Source organism: Natrix helvetica (genome assembly GCF_964273705.1).
Source record: "Natrix helvetica genome assembly, chromosome: 3".
Taxonomy (NCBI): domain Eukaryota; kingdom Metazoa; phylum Chordata; class Lepidosauria; order Squamata; family Natricidae; genus Natrix; species Natrix helvetica.
Window position 1 is genome coordinate 78,790,838 of NC_138549.1, and position 16,310 is coordinate 78,807,147.

General features: G+C 38.5%; 1 protein-coding gene across 1 annotated transcript in view; it reads right to left on the bottom strand.

Moving 5' to 3' along the window:
* Positions 1-8,914, bottom strand: part of EEIG2 (EEIG family member 2) — a 36,177-nt gene extending 27,263 nt beyond the window's left edge. Inside the window, exon 1 of the mRNA XM_081948255.1 lies at positions 8,213-8,914. Coding sequence (XP_081804381.1) covers positions 8,213-8,361 — 149 coding nt within the window. The 5' untranslated portion in view covers positions 8,362-8,914. The remainder of the gene's footprint in view (positions 1-8,212) is intronic.
* Between the last annotated feature and the right edge of the window lie 7,396 nt (positions 8,915-16,310).

The window sequence follows — 16,310 nt, forward strand, 5'->3', positions numbered from 1 at the left end:
TATCGAACCGGTGCGAACCAGTAGGAACCCACCTCTGATACGACCCCACTGGGATTTAATGAGCACCACTTCCCCCATTACTCTAGTTTGTAAAATCAAGGACTTACTTGTGGAATAACTAGGGCATCAATTTCCCCCCATACAAATATATTCCCAAAGTTTATATGTATCTGGCCATTAAAATGTAATGTTCAAAGCCAAAACTTTTAGAGACAAGATTTAATGACTGCAAAATAAAACTTTGAAAGAATACTCACTACATTTAGCGAAACGAATCCAATTTCAGGCTAATTGAAAACATATTTTGAGTACAAACTTCATTTCTTTGAGCATTCATTCATATTTAAAAGTATCTTATAAGTTCTTGTTTTACATTTGGTATCTTCTAAAACTGTCCTCTAAATCTGTTTTTACATTCATATTGATTGGTTACCCTAGCAATGAACTATAATGACACTATCTGTGGCAACTGCCTAAAGAGTATGTTGATGAAAACATTCCACTGTGAGTCAACTTCCTATGTACTAGAAATGCAATGTTTAAATCAGCACACAAATCAGATAAACAGATTCCAATTTACATGATGATGTTGTAGTTTCACGATCATTCTTCAAATTCATTTGAGGGCTTTTTGTCCTCCCATGAGTTAGTTATTGGGAGGAGGAAAAATGAATCATCAGAATGCACTGGAACTACCAAAGACGCCCAAAACTGAAATTGCGCTTTTGCTTCTTATTTCCAGGAGCAACTTTTTAATTTTAAAGAGAACACACATACATGGCCTGCACAGCTACCCTCCCCAACTCAATTAAGAAAAAAAGGTGCTATGCATGACTGCCTACAATCTGAAATCCATTTTTCTCTTTGAATCTGAAATGCTGCACAGACCTACTAGATCAGGAGTCAGCAACCTTAAACACTCAAAGAACCACAAAGGTCCTAACCGGAAATCTCCCATTCAATTCTGGAGCCAACCGGTTCCTCCACCATAGTCTCCTCCTAGCGCGGCGTCCTTCTTCCTCTACCTGTACTAACGAAAAGCCCTATTGGAGTCTACCGGAAATCCTGGAGCTGTGGAGCTGACTGAAAAGCCTGCCCCTTGCCATAGAGTCTCCTCCTGGTGTGCCATGCTCCCCCCCAAAAGTTCCTCTCAAAATTGTGGCACCAACTGGTGATAGGGAGCCACAACAGAGGGCTGAATCAGCCATATCCAGAGCTGTGGATTGCCGACCCCTGTACTAGATATATACATGTAAGTCCTCACTTATCAACCAAAATTGGGTCTGGCAACTCCATTATTAAGCAAAGCAGACATCACGATTGTGACTTGCTCCTTCTCTATTGACTCTCCTTGTTGGAAGCTGACTGTGAAATATGCAACTGGTGATCATGTGACCATGGGACGCTGGTACGACTGCAAAGGTCTGCTGGTTGCAAAATGCACAAATATTGTGTGACCTTGTAGATGCTGCAAGTTGTTAAATATGAGAATTGGTCATAAAGTTATAGTTTTCAGCATCTTTCTAACGTCATATGGTCGCTAAGTGATGACTACCTGTAGATTTATGACTTTCCAAGGAATTGCTTTTTTAGTCTACAGCAGGGGAGGTTTATTAAGCTTCTGGTGGACAACTACATTTAATTAGTGAATTGTATTTTGCTTGGAAATAAGCTTTCTTTTTTATTTTCAGTAGGCATTTGGCAATGACAAAGGAAAATCTATATCAGAAAGTGCTTACACCATTTAATTTTTTTCAGTATTTATGCTGACTATCTTGTAACTTCATATTTAATGTTACAAATAGTATCACTTTCTAAACTTTGGTTTGGTATCTCATTAAAGTAATTAGATGAGTCACCTTTTTACTGTTAGTTCATAGAGCAGGATTGGCATAACTGTTTCTATTACCTTATTTTTTGCCTTTTTAAAAACATTGCCCGTTAACTTTTCAGATTCAGTTGTTGTGACTGGGGATATTTAATGAGAAGATGTGAATAAATACATGACAATTTTTCTTGGAGTTGAAGCCTACTGTATTTAGCAAATACACATATTTGTTCCCTTGAAGAAATAAATGCAATGAGTTTGAGGATATAAGAACTTATCTGAATCAGAACAAAAGTCACTTAGTCCATTCTATGTCAACAGTCCATTCTGTGGCCAGCTGGATGCTATGGAATGCACTTGAACTACATTTGTTTAAATAATACTCTCCAGCTTGCATTCCCTAGCAATTGGTTATGTTCCATGTAAGACTGAGTTTACTTTTTAAAATACTTTTGATTAAAGATTATTTTGTATTGATAAAACTAAATTACTAATCACGACTTCTGCTTAATGAATAGGTAGGGCTAAGAGGACCTTTGCATGGCTTTGTCTTGTGTTTCAGGTATACCCATTCCTGGATTGGCAGATCCTACTTATAGTCACTCACACCCTAATTGGATTACTGCAATCTATTCCACATATGGCTGCCTTTAGAAGAGTATGTGTAATCCTAGAACACCCATTGTAACACTTCTGCTGAGAGGTGCATTGGTTGCCTATTTGCTTCCGGTCCAATTCAAAGTATCCTTTAAACTCCTTCACGGCATGGGACTGGGGAATCTGAGGGACAGCCTCTCCCCATTTGCATCAATCTGCCCCATAAGATCTGGTAGAGTAGGTGTGTTGTGGGTAGCTTCATTTAGTGGATCCCAGAAGGCATGTCTTTTGGCCCCTGCCTTATGGAATATGCTTCTCCCCAGAAGAGATCCGTTTCATTTCTTTTAATATTCTAAAAAAATCCTCAAGACCAAGCTATATTGTCAAGTCCTGGGATTCCCAGGCAACCAGAGATTTGCTCAGATGGCTTCATTGTTGAGGTGGCCAATTTTATTCATCCTCTCCTATGGTTTTATAATATTTATATTGATTTTTATATTTTGTTTTTACATGTTGTTTTTTTATCAGATTATTGTGCACTGCCCAGAATTTCCTTCAGTCCCTTACCCCATTCTCTATAACCCCATTTATAAAACCTCATATCTCCATGTTAATTAGCGAAAGGATTACTAGACACAACTTAACTATTACAAACATATAGCCTACTATACCCAATAAACCATTTCCCGTTTTCTTCAAATAATCAGATTCCTCCCCACAAAACCCCCACAATTAAAAACATTACCAGAAATAGAACCCATTATTTTAACCTTGACTTTCTTTTCTTTTTTTCTTTTTTCTCAACTATCTTTAAGTTCCTCAAAGAAAACTCTAATGTCTGCTTTATTGTATTTTCTTTGTTTCTTCTCTTAAAAGTCTTGTTATCTTTGGCCCCTTTTATAATTCCAGTGTGGTAATGCAGCAAATGCTTTATAATTAAATCTTCCACATTGCTCTTTGGATTTATTATTTGTATATCTTTCTAAGTTTTTAAATCTTCATCAAATTTAATTTGTAAGTCCATTATTTCCATTACTTTCTCATAGGTTATGATTTTTATAACCACTTGAAGTCAATTTCAGCTTTATTCAATGGGGGTTGTTCCTCTTCAAGAACATCTTCTGATTCTACTAAGTGAGTTAAATTCCAAAACTTCCAGCACCCATTCATCAAACATTTATTTTAAGATAACCATCTGGTGCTTTCTAGTGTCCAACTTTCCAAGTTATCCTATCTGTTTCAAAGGATGAACAATAGGATTTTTCCACAAGAAAGTCTTCGAAGTCTTAAATAAAGTCCTTTTAAGCCCTTAATCAATTTAAAACTTTCTAAAATCAATATGGTAATCACCCTTCTGCTGTGTATTCTGAAAAAAAATCTTACAGAAATTTAAAGTTATAATTTGTTTTCTTATGGAAAGCAGAAAAAAGGTGTGTGTATAAGTAAACTTCAGAGTGATTCAAAAGATAAATGACAAGGTTTGGTTGAACATTAAGTCCATAAAAGTCTATATTAATGTCTCTGAGTTTGGTGGAATCCAAGTGTTTTGCAACTGACCTCAAAAGGGTTAGCTTCTGCCCTCTATTCACACAAAAAAACAGCTTCCCAGAATACAAATGGGAGATTATCAAGATTTCTCCTTGCTCTGGATAATTTTTGGCAGTCTGTGTCCAGCATCTGTTTTTAACTGAAATATATTCTATTCTGAAAAGACTAGCTTGCAGTAACACTGCAAATCTGCAGTTGATGCAAGGCTGATACAATTCCTCAAGATAAAAATCTGAGACATGATGTAGTCAGAGGTGACAAATACTTCCATTGATTGATTGATTGATTGATCATATTTGGAGACTGCCCATCTCACTCATAGAATGAGTTGATATTGATTAAGAGATAAACATATACTTAAATCTGTAGTTTGGCTGGAATATTACAACAGGACATTTTAAAAAGCAATATTTAGAGTGATAAACAAATATGTTTCTTGAATAGAGACAATTTAATCAGAGTCTATAAAACAACCATATTTCATGTCATTTTAAGAGACTAGCAATACATTTCTGACATTGTGAGGACTAGAATAAAAAGCATGAAATATTTAAAACTGTTATCATAATTAATGGTTTAAATTAAATTAACAATAAATATTAAAATGCTGGTATTTGATCAAGATTTGAATCTAAACCTTCAACCAATTGGGGACCTACTATTAAACACAAAAAGCTTTTGAATCTACTGCTTCTTTTTGTTATTCTCTAACTAAGTAGTGAAAAGGGAATATAAAATTGCTTTCATTTCTGGAAATAAATTTGACCGAGACCAGCAAAATAAATAAATAAAATTAACAGGTGAGGAATTAAATGTAGAACCATTGACAGAAGGCCTACCAGAGCATCTTAGCCAAATACCATCCACAATTTGAAATTAATATTGACACTGAAATATGTAATGTAAAACAAAATAAACATAAATATTGGGACAAACATTTATAAGGAATGGTATCAGTGTTGCTACATAAAGACAAGCCATGTTAACATAAGTTAACCCTTAAATACTAGGATATACTTGTTAAATATATCAATGTAAGATACTACATTGCTCGCTTTCTATAGTTGGAAACAGTTCCAGTTTCCATTGAGTTAAATTTTATCTTTAATTTATAAAAGCCTTTCTATGCACTAGAATTATACAAGAATATATCAATATGCAAGAGTCTTACTGGATCAGATCAACAGCCCATAGAGTTCATCATCTTATGTCACCTAGTGGCCAACCAACTCCATTCAGGAAGATTGCAAGCTTGTATACTGCATGTGGGTGACACTCCTCTTCTACTATGGTATTGTAGAGGAAGAGGAATGGTCTTGAGGAACAGGAAGAAAACCTACTACCAAGGAGATGATCAGATAAAAGGGATATGAGCCAAGAATGTAAGGTAAGTAACTGTTTCAGACAAATCCATCCTTAGTTCACATGAAGATGAAGAGAAGGAAGTGAGTTCAAACCTGCAAGATTGTGTTACTAAAGCTTTACAATAAAAGTAGTAGTGACTTAGATGGCATTGGTTTTATACTCTGGTCAACTTTGAAGCTGATAATTATTGCTATCTAGCAACTAGTAATGTATATTGCGTTAAGGCCAGAGGCAGTAAATATCACCAAGAACCAAGCTAGTGTTGTTCTTCCATGAGAACAGAATTACTATATGCATTTATTAATTCATACCTGGAAACAAAAAATAAGCAATCCAATAACACATTTAATAAAATTTTCTAAAAAAAAAATACTAATATGAATTTTGCCTCCTATATGAATTCTCTCTGGCCAACTTACACTATACTCTAAGATCTCACAGTATGTTGATTTTTAAAAAAAGAATTACAATATTAAAATACTGGTTTTCTGTTCAAAATGCTAGACAAATATTTTGCTTTTCACCCCTCGGGTGCTTAACCAAGTAAGGAGTTGAAGCCAGGTTATTTATTTCTACCCAGCAATAAAATAAAAAATAAAAATACAGTAACTGAAAATTCTGTTACTATATTTTACAGACACGGGTTACAATCTTCAACTTCTTCTCTGATGCTCTCCCTAACAGAAATAACTAATCCTGATTGCAAGGCAAGATGATCTATTTGTTGATCACAGGATAATGTTCATACTATTGTTGATACCATTGCAATAAATGTCAATTCAATGGCATTCTATCCACCAACAGGAAAATTACATTTTTAAACATAGGAATGTCAAGTAATGTGTGCTATTGCTTGGTTTGTCTCATCTCTTCAGTTCCTGTGATATCACTGTAAATAGTGTAAAATAGAGGTCCTCAACCCCTGGGCCATGGCCCACTACTGGGACGTGGCCTGTTCGGAACTGGGCAGTGCGAGCAGTTGGGCAGCTCACACTCAGCTTGACTTATGTGAGTGACGGGCTGGCACGCATCCATGCAGCTCGACTTGCACAAGCAGCGGGCTGGTTCTCCTCTTCCCCCCAGCTGGTCCCCCAAGCCGTAAAACGGAGACCCATTGGTATAAAATACAGCTACTGTGTCAGTCTAAGGAACTTAGAAGGCAAAGAAGGTAAGGCCACGGAAACATTAGCCAGCAACTTAAGTTTTTTATTCTTTGTTATTTTTCTCCATTGGGGAAAACTGGGGGAGTGGTTATATATATTGGCACTCCATTTTTCATTCAACTTTATGAATGAAAAGAAATGATACATATATGTGTCAAGGGACAATTAAAAACTTTGTTTGGACTTACTGTGCTGCATTATACCATAGCTACTGGCTAGTAAAATGTAACTCTGTCTCAGTGTGCATTTTCATATACTGCAACAAGAAAATGCCACATAATTGATACTCATGCCCATACTAATGAAACAGAAAGTATTTATGCATATAATATATAATAGAACCCTCTGTTTTGCAAATTTAAACCAGTGAGCACATACTACAGTACGCATATAGTTAGCAACACTTTGCCAAATTAAAAAAGCTAAGCAAAATTGGATGGAGATTCCAGGAAATAGCTGAATAGAATACTAACTGGGGAAGTTGAAAAAAATATTCAGGAAAAATGAAATGTCAAACCACTTCTGTTTTGCTGCCAATGCAAATAGATGAAGGAGTTACTGAAATGATTAGGGGGTCAAGCTCCTAAACCTAGCATATTATGAGTTCCCTAACCATTACTCTATTAATTAAAAGTGAAAGGGTCCTCAAGATGATCTCAACTCCTGGTGATTTTATGGACCACCATCTACAGGCACCTATTTTGTATATATTTGTGTTAGTATTATAAATTGTAGACATCAAATTAGAAATATTGGAAATCTGAAGTCTGTTATTATTCAAAACTCCAAACCATCATTTATATGCCACCTAAAAATCTAATAATGTACACCTTACATTGATATTCAATGAGAGATTTCAGAATCCGAGTTGTATAGTATAGTATTGTATATTGAAATCAATTAATAACTATTTTGTTGACCTCTTGCCATAATAACTGCCCTTCTCTACATAAAACAAGGCAAAAGACCTTCCCTTATTCTGATTTGATAAATAAATAGGTGGATAAAAAGATCAGCTTTGAGTAATGAACCTCACTTTTTAACTCTTTCCAGCAGCAGAAATTCTACTGTATTTCACATGGCATCTTACATCGACCAGAGGACTTATTCTGAGAGTTAATGAGATAATGCAATTATTTGTAGGTTTGTGCTCTTTGGAGAAATGTATAGAATTGTTTGCAATTAGGCTAAAAAATACAGGTGTGGTCATGGCTTCCTTAAACTTAGAGCTTCATTTGTCAAGAAACCACACAACCACTCCTCTGAGGAATCCCCACGGTGAAATTTAACCCTTGGGAGGAAGGCGATTTCTCTATCCAAACGTGGAGAGGGAGAAAAAAAAGAAGCCCTGTGCAGGGTCAGAGCCACTCACTTCATTGACAGATGATGCTTTCCCGTGAATACAGCTCTTGGGTTGTAAACAGATCCTCCAGAAATGATGATTTGAAGGCTATGTCTTAAGATAGAGGGTTTGTTTCCCTAGATTCGCGGGTCTACACGTCGGGGGGGGGGGATCGGTTTTGCACCTTAGCAGCGACAGCGAGAGAAAAAGCAGCAATAGCCTTCACCTACGCTGTTATTTCTCCCCAGCCAACCCCGAATTTGCATGCCTCGTAGCTGGAGAAGCCTAACAGGTGTCTAAGGCTCGGCCAGACTCTTAGCAGCCCCCTTTCTCCCGGCCAGGCTAACGGAGTCGGAGCGGTTCTCCTACCTGGAGGACTCTCCGCTGAAGCTCCCGCCGTCCAGCAGCCGCACCTTGCAGAAGAGGATGCCGTTGACGAAGGGCACCGAGGAGAGCTCGTCCAGCTCCAGTTCCACGCGGAATTTGAACTTCTTCTTCTTCATCATCATGAAAGCCATGCGAGTCTGGGGCAGGCAAAGAAAGGAGGCGCGCGACAAAGCAGCCTTCGCCGCCGAAGGGCGAAGGGGGGCGCCCCTCTCGTCTCTGCTTAACCCCCCGCCGCCTCCTCCATTACTACACAGCCGTCGTTTCTTCGGCCCTTGTGACCAGGCAACGCAGGGGAGGAGCGGGAGGAAAAGCAGCAGGAGGCGGGTGGGCGAAGAGAGAGAGAGGAGGGGGTGGAAAAGAAAAACACGCCCGCCCGCGCGCTGTCTTCACCCAGGCAGGCGGCGCGGGCGCTGCTACGACATGCGTCTTGCTGCGCCCGCCCCAGCGAGCGAAGGAGACGCCGGCCACAAACCGCCCGCCGGGCCGCCCGCGTTCAAACCAGCCCGCCTCCTCTCTCTCCCCGCACGGGCTCTCTGGAGGGGGAGGGACGGTCTCTCCCAAGACCGGCTCCTTTCCTGCCCTCCTGCGGCGTCAGTCCGTTGAGTCACGAGAAACCCGCTGAGTGACGGGAGAGCTCCCTCTCTCCCCCTTTCTCGGGGTGGGCGCCCCTGCCGGCTGTAGCCGGCACCGAAGGTTTCCGGGGGTGGGGTGAGAAGGTGACGCGGTCGGTCCGGCGCACGCCAGGCAGAGAATCCCCGGGCGTTGATCCTTAGTGTTTCTCCCCCTCCCTCCCCGCCAACTGCAGTAGGACCCCGTAAGGCGGAGGGGTTTTAAGGCGTAAAGAAATGGTGTGGCTTTTGGGGACAGGCCCGCAACCAGGTGTTGCAATGGTGTTACTCATTTCCTGACCGAACGGTGATCTCACCGATTTAAGAGAAACAAGATTTCAATTTTTAGGCATCTCTGCCAACCAAGCGACAAGGGCACCTCACGCTTTGGCTGCAATCCTTTCTTCCCGGAATGATACAAATTCCCTTGTGACCCCTTCCGTGTTTAGGATAAATGCTTTTCATCATATATATATACATACACTCACACTCACGCATACACATACACACATATTCATATATTTACATACATACATGCATACATATATGGATGCTTTTCCTCCATTCGTTAATCATTTTTAATTCTTATTCACAATTCATCTAGATTTCTAGAATAACAACAATTTCGGGTTCCATGTCCACAGACAATGGTGCAACTTAGAATGACTATTCACTTAAAAATGCTAATTAAAACTTCTTCTTAGCAAAGCTGGATTATGAGTATAAAAAATTAACCTCCCTGTAAAATAATGTGTCCTCAATATATCATCCTCTTTGCAACTGAGATGCATTTGTGCTACTGTATGTGATTCACAATTTGAAAAACGTTTTTGAGCATGGTTTTATATGACACTCCCGCTCTTAATATCTTGGCTGAAGTACTGAGTTGTTAATGCCTTGAGGACTTTCAATCAAGGAGAAGTGCCTTAAAATAGCCGAATGTTTAATACCTTAAGCAAAGTACACTCAGCAAAAATTAGGACACATATCATTATTCACTTTATGGCATCCAAGTGGAGACAAGTGGAAGAATGTTGTGTTTTGCAAAGTTAAATGGGCCACTAATTACCTTTACAGAATTAGCATATTTCATTTTTTTCTCTAAAACATTCAAGGTAGTATTTTTATTCCCACACCCTGCCATTATCTCTTTGGGTTAACCTTACAAAGTAGATTGCTTGGAAAGAAGGATTGGCAGTGAATGGATCTGAACATTGCAAAAGTTTGAACTAAAAACATGAAGGAATGTGAAATTAGATCTCTCCCATAATAGCTCTGCTTAGTACAGTAATGTCAAATTTGGTAATTCCTGGTGTGCATATTTCTAAGCATGTAGTTATAGTATTAGCAACACTTCATGTTAAAAGAGATAAGGAGAAGATTATCTGTTGCCAGGCTGTGTACCTCTTGAGTAGATATTTATTCTCCCTCATGTCTGTTACCAGTAATTTACTCAGGAAGTTACAACAGGTTTGAGGGTAACACACACTCACATTGTTATGGTGCTTAGCAACATTTTATATACATTTCTATACAGAGCTTCCTTCAGTTTCTTAACTTTCTCCTTCCCTTATTCATACAGGTGTTTTTCATTATAACAGATATGCCATTAGAAGTTTCATTACTTTCATGTCTCAGGTTTATTTTTAACCTAAAGTGGAGGATTGAAAGAAGGAAAAATAACCTTTCCCTGAATTTCTGGATTGCAAAAATAGCAAACAAAGTAGTCCTAGACTGAACCTCACCAAAACATCACTTGAAGCCAAGATCGCCAAATAGAGGCTGTCTTACTTTGGTCATGTCATGCAAGCTAACTAACTCACTCAAGAAGTCAATCATACTGGGAATGATCAGCAGAAAAAGAAGAAGGGCTCTAGTACCCAGCATTGTGGCAGCAGAGCTAGCAGCAGAGTCAGGTGAGGAGGAGGGAGAGGGGGAGGGGGAACCTGGTCTAGCTTCAGAGCCTTTGGAAGGCTCTGATGAGGAAGCAAAGGCAGAGGCGGGGCCTTCTGTCCGTCATCAGATGGAGAGGCAGCTGTCTTCAAGGCCTGACCTGAATAAGGGGGAGGAACATGGAGCCATCCCAGCACCTATGCGTAGAGAGGAAAGGAGAGGAGAACAAAGGAAAGCAATAAGCTGGCTCTCAGGGAAAAGACGATATAGACATTAGCCCTCCCCTCCCTGACTGGAAATAAATAGGGGTTTGGGAGTGGCCTGTTGTTGCAGACAACCGTTCGTTTTCCAGGGTACATCAATCAAGTTGGATTCCTTTGCTAGAACCAGGTTTGTTGGGACCAATTGCTCTGTATTTGAGTAGCTATCTGAGTCTCCCTGTTGGGAAATAATAGGTAGTGAATTTGCCTCAGCCAGTGTGAACAGGGAATGTTTCCGCTTGGCTTTTATTTTATCTTGAGTTCCCATGTGAACAGAGACTGTTCGTGTCCTCAATCAGAAGAGGAAAAGATTTTCATTTTGTGACTAATTATTTTTGGTTTGGTCTATCCAATGTGAATAAAGACTGTTTCTGCCCTGTTTTAAAGAGGGGGTTGTTTTACTTGTGAGTAAGTGGTTTCTCATTGCTTGTGAAGGCTGGATCAGAACACCCATTGACTAGACACTATAAAGCAGAGGTCCCCAACCCCCTCGGTCTGAGGCCCAGTGCCTGGCCACAGCCTCTTCAGAACTGGACCATGGAAGTAGTGGGAGAGAGTGTGCTTGCACGTGAACCTGCATGTATGAAAGTGGCATGTGCACAAAGTCATTTGCCCTCTGTCCCCCTCCCCTCCCCCCCCCCCCCGTTCTGACCTAGGCTTCCTGAGATAGTACAAAGCACATACTTAGAGCTTAGTCCTAAAATCCTCTTTTTATTTCAAGGGCTGTGAATTATGTTCATTCACAGCCTATAATGTGTCACTAATAGTTTGTAAAGAGTCTGACAGAAGTCTTCCAAAGTCTTTCGGGATAAGGATGATAAGCACCCACTTTTTATCTCTTTTGAAACGCTGCCAAAGACCTAATTGGCAATTAGCTTTGCAAGGCCACACAGAGCACAGAGTCAAAACGGAGCTTCAGAATTTATGGGAGGGGTCAATCATCTCCAAGCCTTACTCCCAAGTTGCCCCTTTTGTCTTAACTGTTCTTGCTTTTTGGCAGCTCTGCGCATGCACACACTGGGAACAGGCTCCCCCTATTCTTCTGCCTCGCTGATGTTCGACTCTGGAGGCTCCGGAGGCACACATAACTCCCAGATGGCCTTGGCCCCCTCTCTGCCTCCGACGCAGAGCCCTCATCCGAGCCTTCCCCAGGCTCCAGGACTGCCCTATGTTTCTCCCCAACCTACTCACTGTCTGACTCTGCTGCCAGCTCCTCAGGCCACTGGTGGACCACAACACCTGCCATCGACACTGTCTCCATCGGTCCATTGAGTTGAAAGGTTGGGGACCGTTGCGGTAAAAGATCACATTGGGAAGACCTTGCTACATCTGGTCTGTCTTTTCTAGCATATGACAAAAGAAATAGAAACAGAAGCAAAAAAAGAGGCATGAAACCTGTACAAGTAGTCCTCAACTTACGATTGATCCCAAAATGTAGGTTGCTAAGTGAGAAATTTATTGAGTTTTGCTCCATTTAATGACTTTTCTTGCCACATTTGTTAAGTGAATCACTGCAGTTCTTAAATTAGTAACACGGTTGTTAAGTGAATCTGAGTTAAACAAAAGTCATATTGACTTTCTTTGTCTGGGGACATGACCCCAGGACTCTGCAACTGTCATAAATGTGAGTCAGTTGCCAAGCATCCAAATGTAAAACACAGGACCATGGAGATGCTGCAATTATACAATGCTGCAATTATACAATAAGTATAAAAAAAAGATGATCACTTTTTTTAGTGTCGTTGTAACATTGAACAGTCACTAAGTGAACTGTTGTAAGTCGAGGATTACCTGTATTTACAGTATTTATGACTAATGACCAGTTATTTAGCAACCTTTCAAAATTACAATGGATGACCCACTTTACAACTGTCAGAACTTATGAATGTAATTGGCAGGCTCAATTACAGTCATAAGCCGAGAACTATTCTATAGTGCTAGTTGAATCTGCAATATATACCTACTAGATCTCTCTTAATACCTTCCAAGCTACGTTTCACTACCTGCTGTTGTGGACTTTTGTGGATTTCTTTTAATTTAACAAAAACTTAAACTTTCATCTTTAGTTCTACTACAGACCAGTGTTTTGTTTAGAAGTGTGTCTACTTTTTCAGAAAAAAAAGACAAAGATTGTAGACATATTGGATGGCTACAATGGATCATAGATAACTACTGTATATTAATTTATTTCTTTATATTTCACAAACTCCATATAACATTTTTTTTATATAGTGAAAATATCTTAACATCCCAAAGCAAAAACAGTATAATTTAGAATAGAGAGTGGTAATTATGAATTTATTTTTAAATATATTATAAATGTATTTATAAAGATATTGTTTGTTCCCTTTTCATCCTAAATGGATTATTGTCATGCAGTTATCGAATAACTGGAAGTTAGAAAGATTATTGATCATTAATGTTTTAAAATACAACTTTTTAACTATAACCCGCGGGCGACACCTAGGAGTAGATCCTTCTCTGTGATGGGCCCAACCCTCTGGAATGACCTCCCCCCAGACATTCGAACTACCACCGACCTTAAAGACTCACCTATTTCAATCAGCTGGCCTGGCACTTTCTTAGTTTTACCTCCCGGGGATTTATTCATTTTAATTGGGTTTGGGGTTTTAATAAGCTTTTAATGTACTATATTTATTATTCTATATACAGTCTTGCAACCTCCTCCACCTACGTATTTAATTATTTAACTGTTTTATATATGTATTTTATAACGCATTTTAGTGACTGTACACCGCCCCGAGTCCCTTTCGGGAGATGGGGCGGTCTATAAATACGAATAATAAATAAATAAATAAATAAATAAATAAATAAAAACCCAATACAATATTTAGAATAATTTTATTCAGCAGCGGATAAGAGTTTTCTTATACTTCTACAGTAGGCTTTTTTTTAAATAGCCCAATGTTTTAACTCCCTCTGCTGGATTATTGGTGTAATTATTCAGAAGTTGATAGCATTAAAAAGATAAAATGCATGAATTTACTCAAACCTTTGAATTCCTGGGGCTTTAAATATTTTTAAATTCGTAATTAATATCTGATTTGTGGAGTCCTTGGTTCTTTCTGAATTTGTTTGCTTGAAGACATTTTATTACTCATATGAGTGAGTGTAGTAGTACTACCTGAATATAAACATTTGCACTGTAGTTAGGTTAGTAACATGTTTGTTAAATGAATCTGGCTTCCCCATTGACTCTGCTTGTCAGAAGATTGCAAAAGATGATCATGTGATCCTGGGACATTGCAACCATCATTAATATATGCCAGTTGCCGAGCATCTAAATTTTGATGAGTTCATGGAGATGCTACAATGATCACATGTGTGAAGAACAGTCATAAGTCACCCTTTTCAGTGCCATTGTAACTTCAAATGGTCACAAAACAAATGGTTGTAAGTAGATGACTATCTATACTTACAAAGTAATAAAGGTGGGATAAAAATCAAACCAATAAATAAAAATGTATATCATATGTTGACAGTAAACAAAGTAGCAAGCAAATTCATTAACTGTTTACTACATTCAAATGACATTTCTCATTAGTGCAAAATTGAAATTCAGGAAAATTATGCATAGATGAACATATTGCATGATATACCGATATTGTTCCTATATTTATCAATAGTGCAGAAAAAAAACTGACTAACCCTAACCCTTAAACATCCTAGTTTGGTCTTCCCTACTTTTTTTGGTCCTTCAAATGTATTGGAATAGAGCTTCTATCATCTCTAGCCAGCACTATCATTAAAAAAATGCAGTGAGTAATTTTGGGCCATTCACTACCTTTTTACTTAACAGGATTGTGGCTGTGGGGAAAATAGAGGAAGGAATGCTATGCACATTTCCTTCAGCTCTTAGTAGAAAGGTAGGACATAAATCTAACAAGTTAAAGGAAACATTAGTTTTGTAATTGTAATTATGCTGCTTAACTTGTTTTTATTGCCTGTCATCTACAACTTTGGTTGTGTTGCCTGAAATTATATGTTTTGTGCGGGAACGACATGTAACTGTACTGCATAGCAAGCCTTTTATGAAAAAGAATATGTCATCTCTGGTGTGAATGTTGGAACTACAGGTATTTATCTCCTTGTTAGCAAGCTGATTTATGCAATAAGTTAAGATAACCTTTATAGTCACTTTTTTCTGTGAACCCACTGGCACACATTAAAAAAAATGAAGTTCCGATGACCACTCTCAAAACACACAGACACACAAAATAACATAGCAGAAAAAAGAGTTGAGAATTAACAAGGTTGATATTTTATGGTATAAAGCTATTATAGAAACTAGTTGTTCTGTGTTGAATACTGCAAAGACTCTTCCCAGAATTTAACAATTCATCTGAAGCAATCCGAAGCAACACATACTCCAGAATTCCTCTCTTGCTAAATAATTCCAAACCCAATATGGACTGGAGATCATAAACCAGTTCAATATTACAATTTGGCTTTCTTGTTGCGATTCCCATGGAATCACTCAACCTGGATGGCACTTTCACCTCCAAAACCCCAACACTTTGAGAGCCGAAGCAGCTGCAGCCAAGCAAGGTGGCACCATTTTGAAAAATAAAAGTGCTGTTTGTAATGGTGCTGTTTGTTCTTATTAAAGACTGTTCCTGAGAAGATTTTGTTAAAAGATTTTTGTCAGCAATGGAAAACATATTTTGGAAAATAAATTTTATCCTGACTGCAGGTCTTTTGGCTATTGATGTTGCCTTAAAAACTGCACGTCAAGTTGAAACAATAACTAAGATGACATAAAGAGCAAAGTCTCCCACAGCACCTCAAGTTCTGTTTCTACCTGTAATGCAAATAAATATTGGGATCTTTTTTGTTTATTGGGAGGCTTGTAAATTTAAATTCTTTACTATACAACCAAATTCTTCATTTAACCATGAAATTATAACACATATTATGCTTCCCTAAGGAAAAAGAGTCAAAACTCAAAATACTTTTTTCATCATATCATTATAAATACTTTAAAATACCCAATGCATACAGTCCAACAGAGTTAGGAATCCCAAAACACAGCACGGGAAGAACAGAACTTTTATTATTTATTTTTACTTATTACATTTATTTGCTGCCCATCTCGCCATGAGGCGGCTCTGGTCAGCTTACAACATTAAAACAACAAACTATAAAATATACATATATATTTAGATACAACAAAATATGGGTTATGTTTAAAAGTTGGGGAGGGAGAGAGTGTAGAATGTAGTGGGAGAGGGAGGTGGTTTCAGCTATTGATCTATCAACCACCTTCAGTGTAATATTCCAAGCCAACTGGCAGAACCA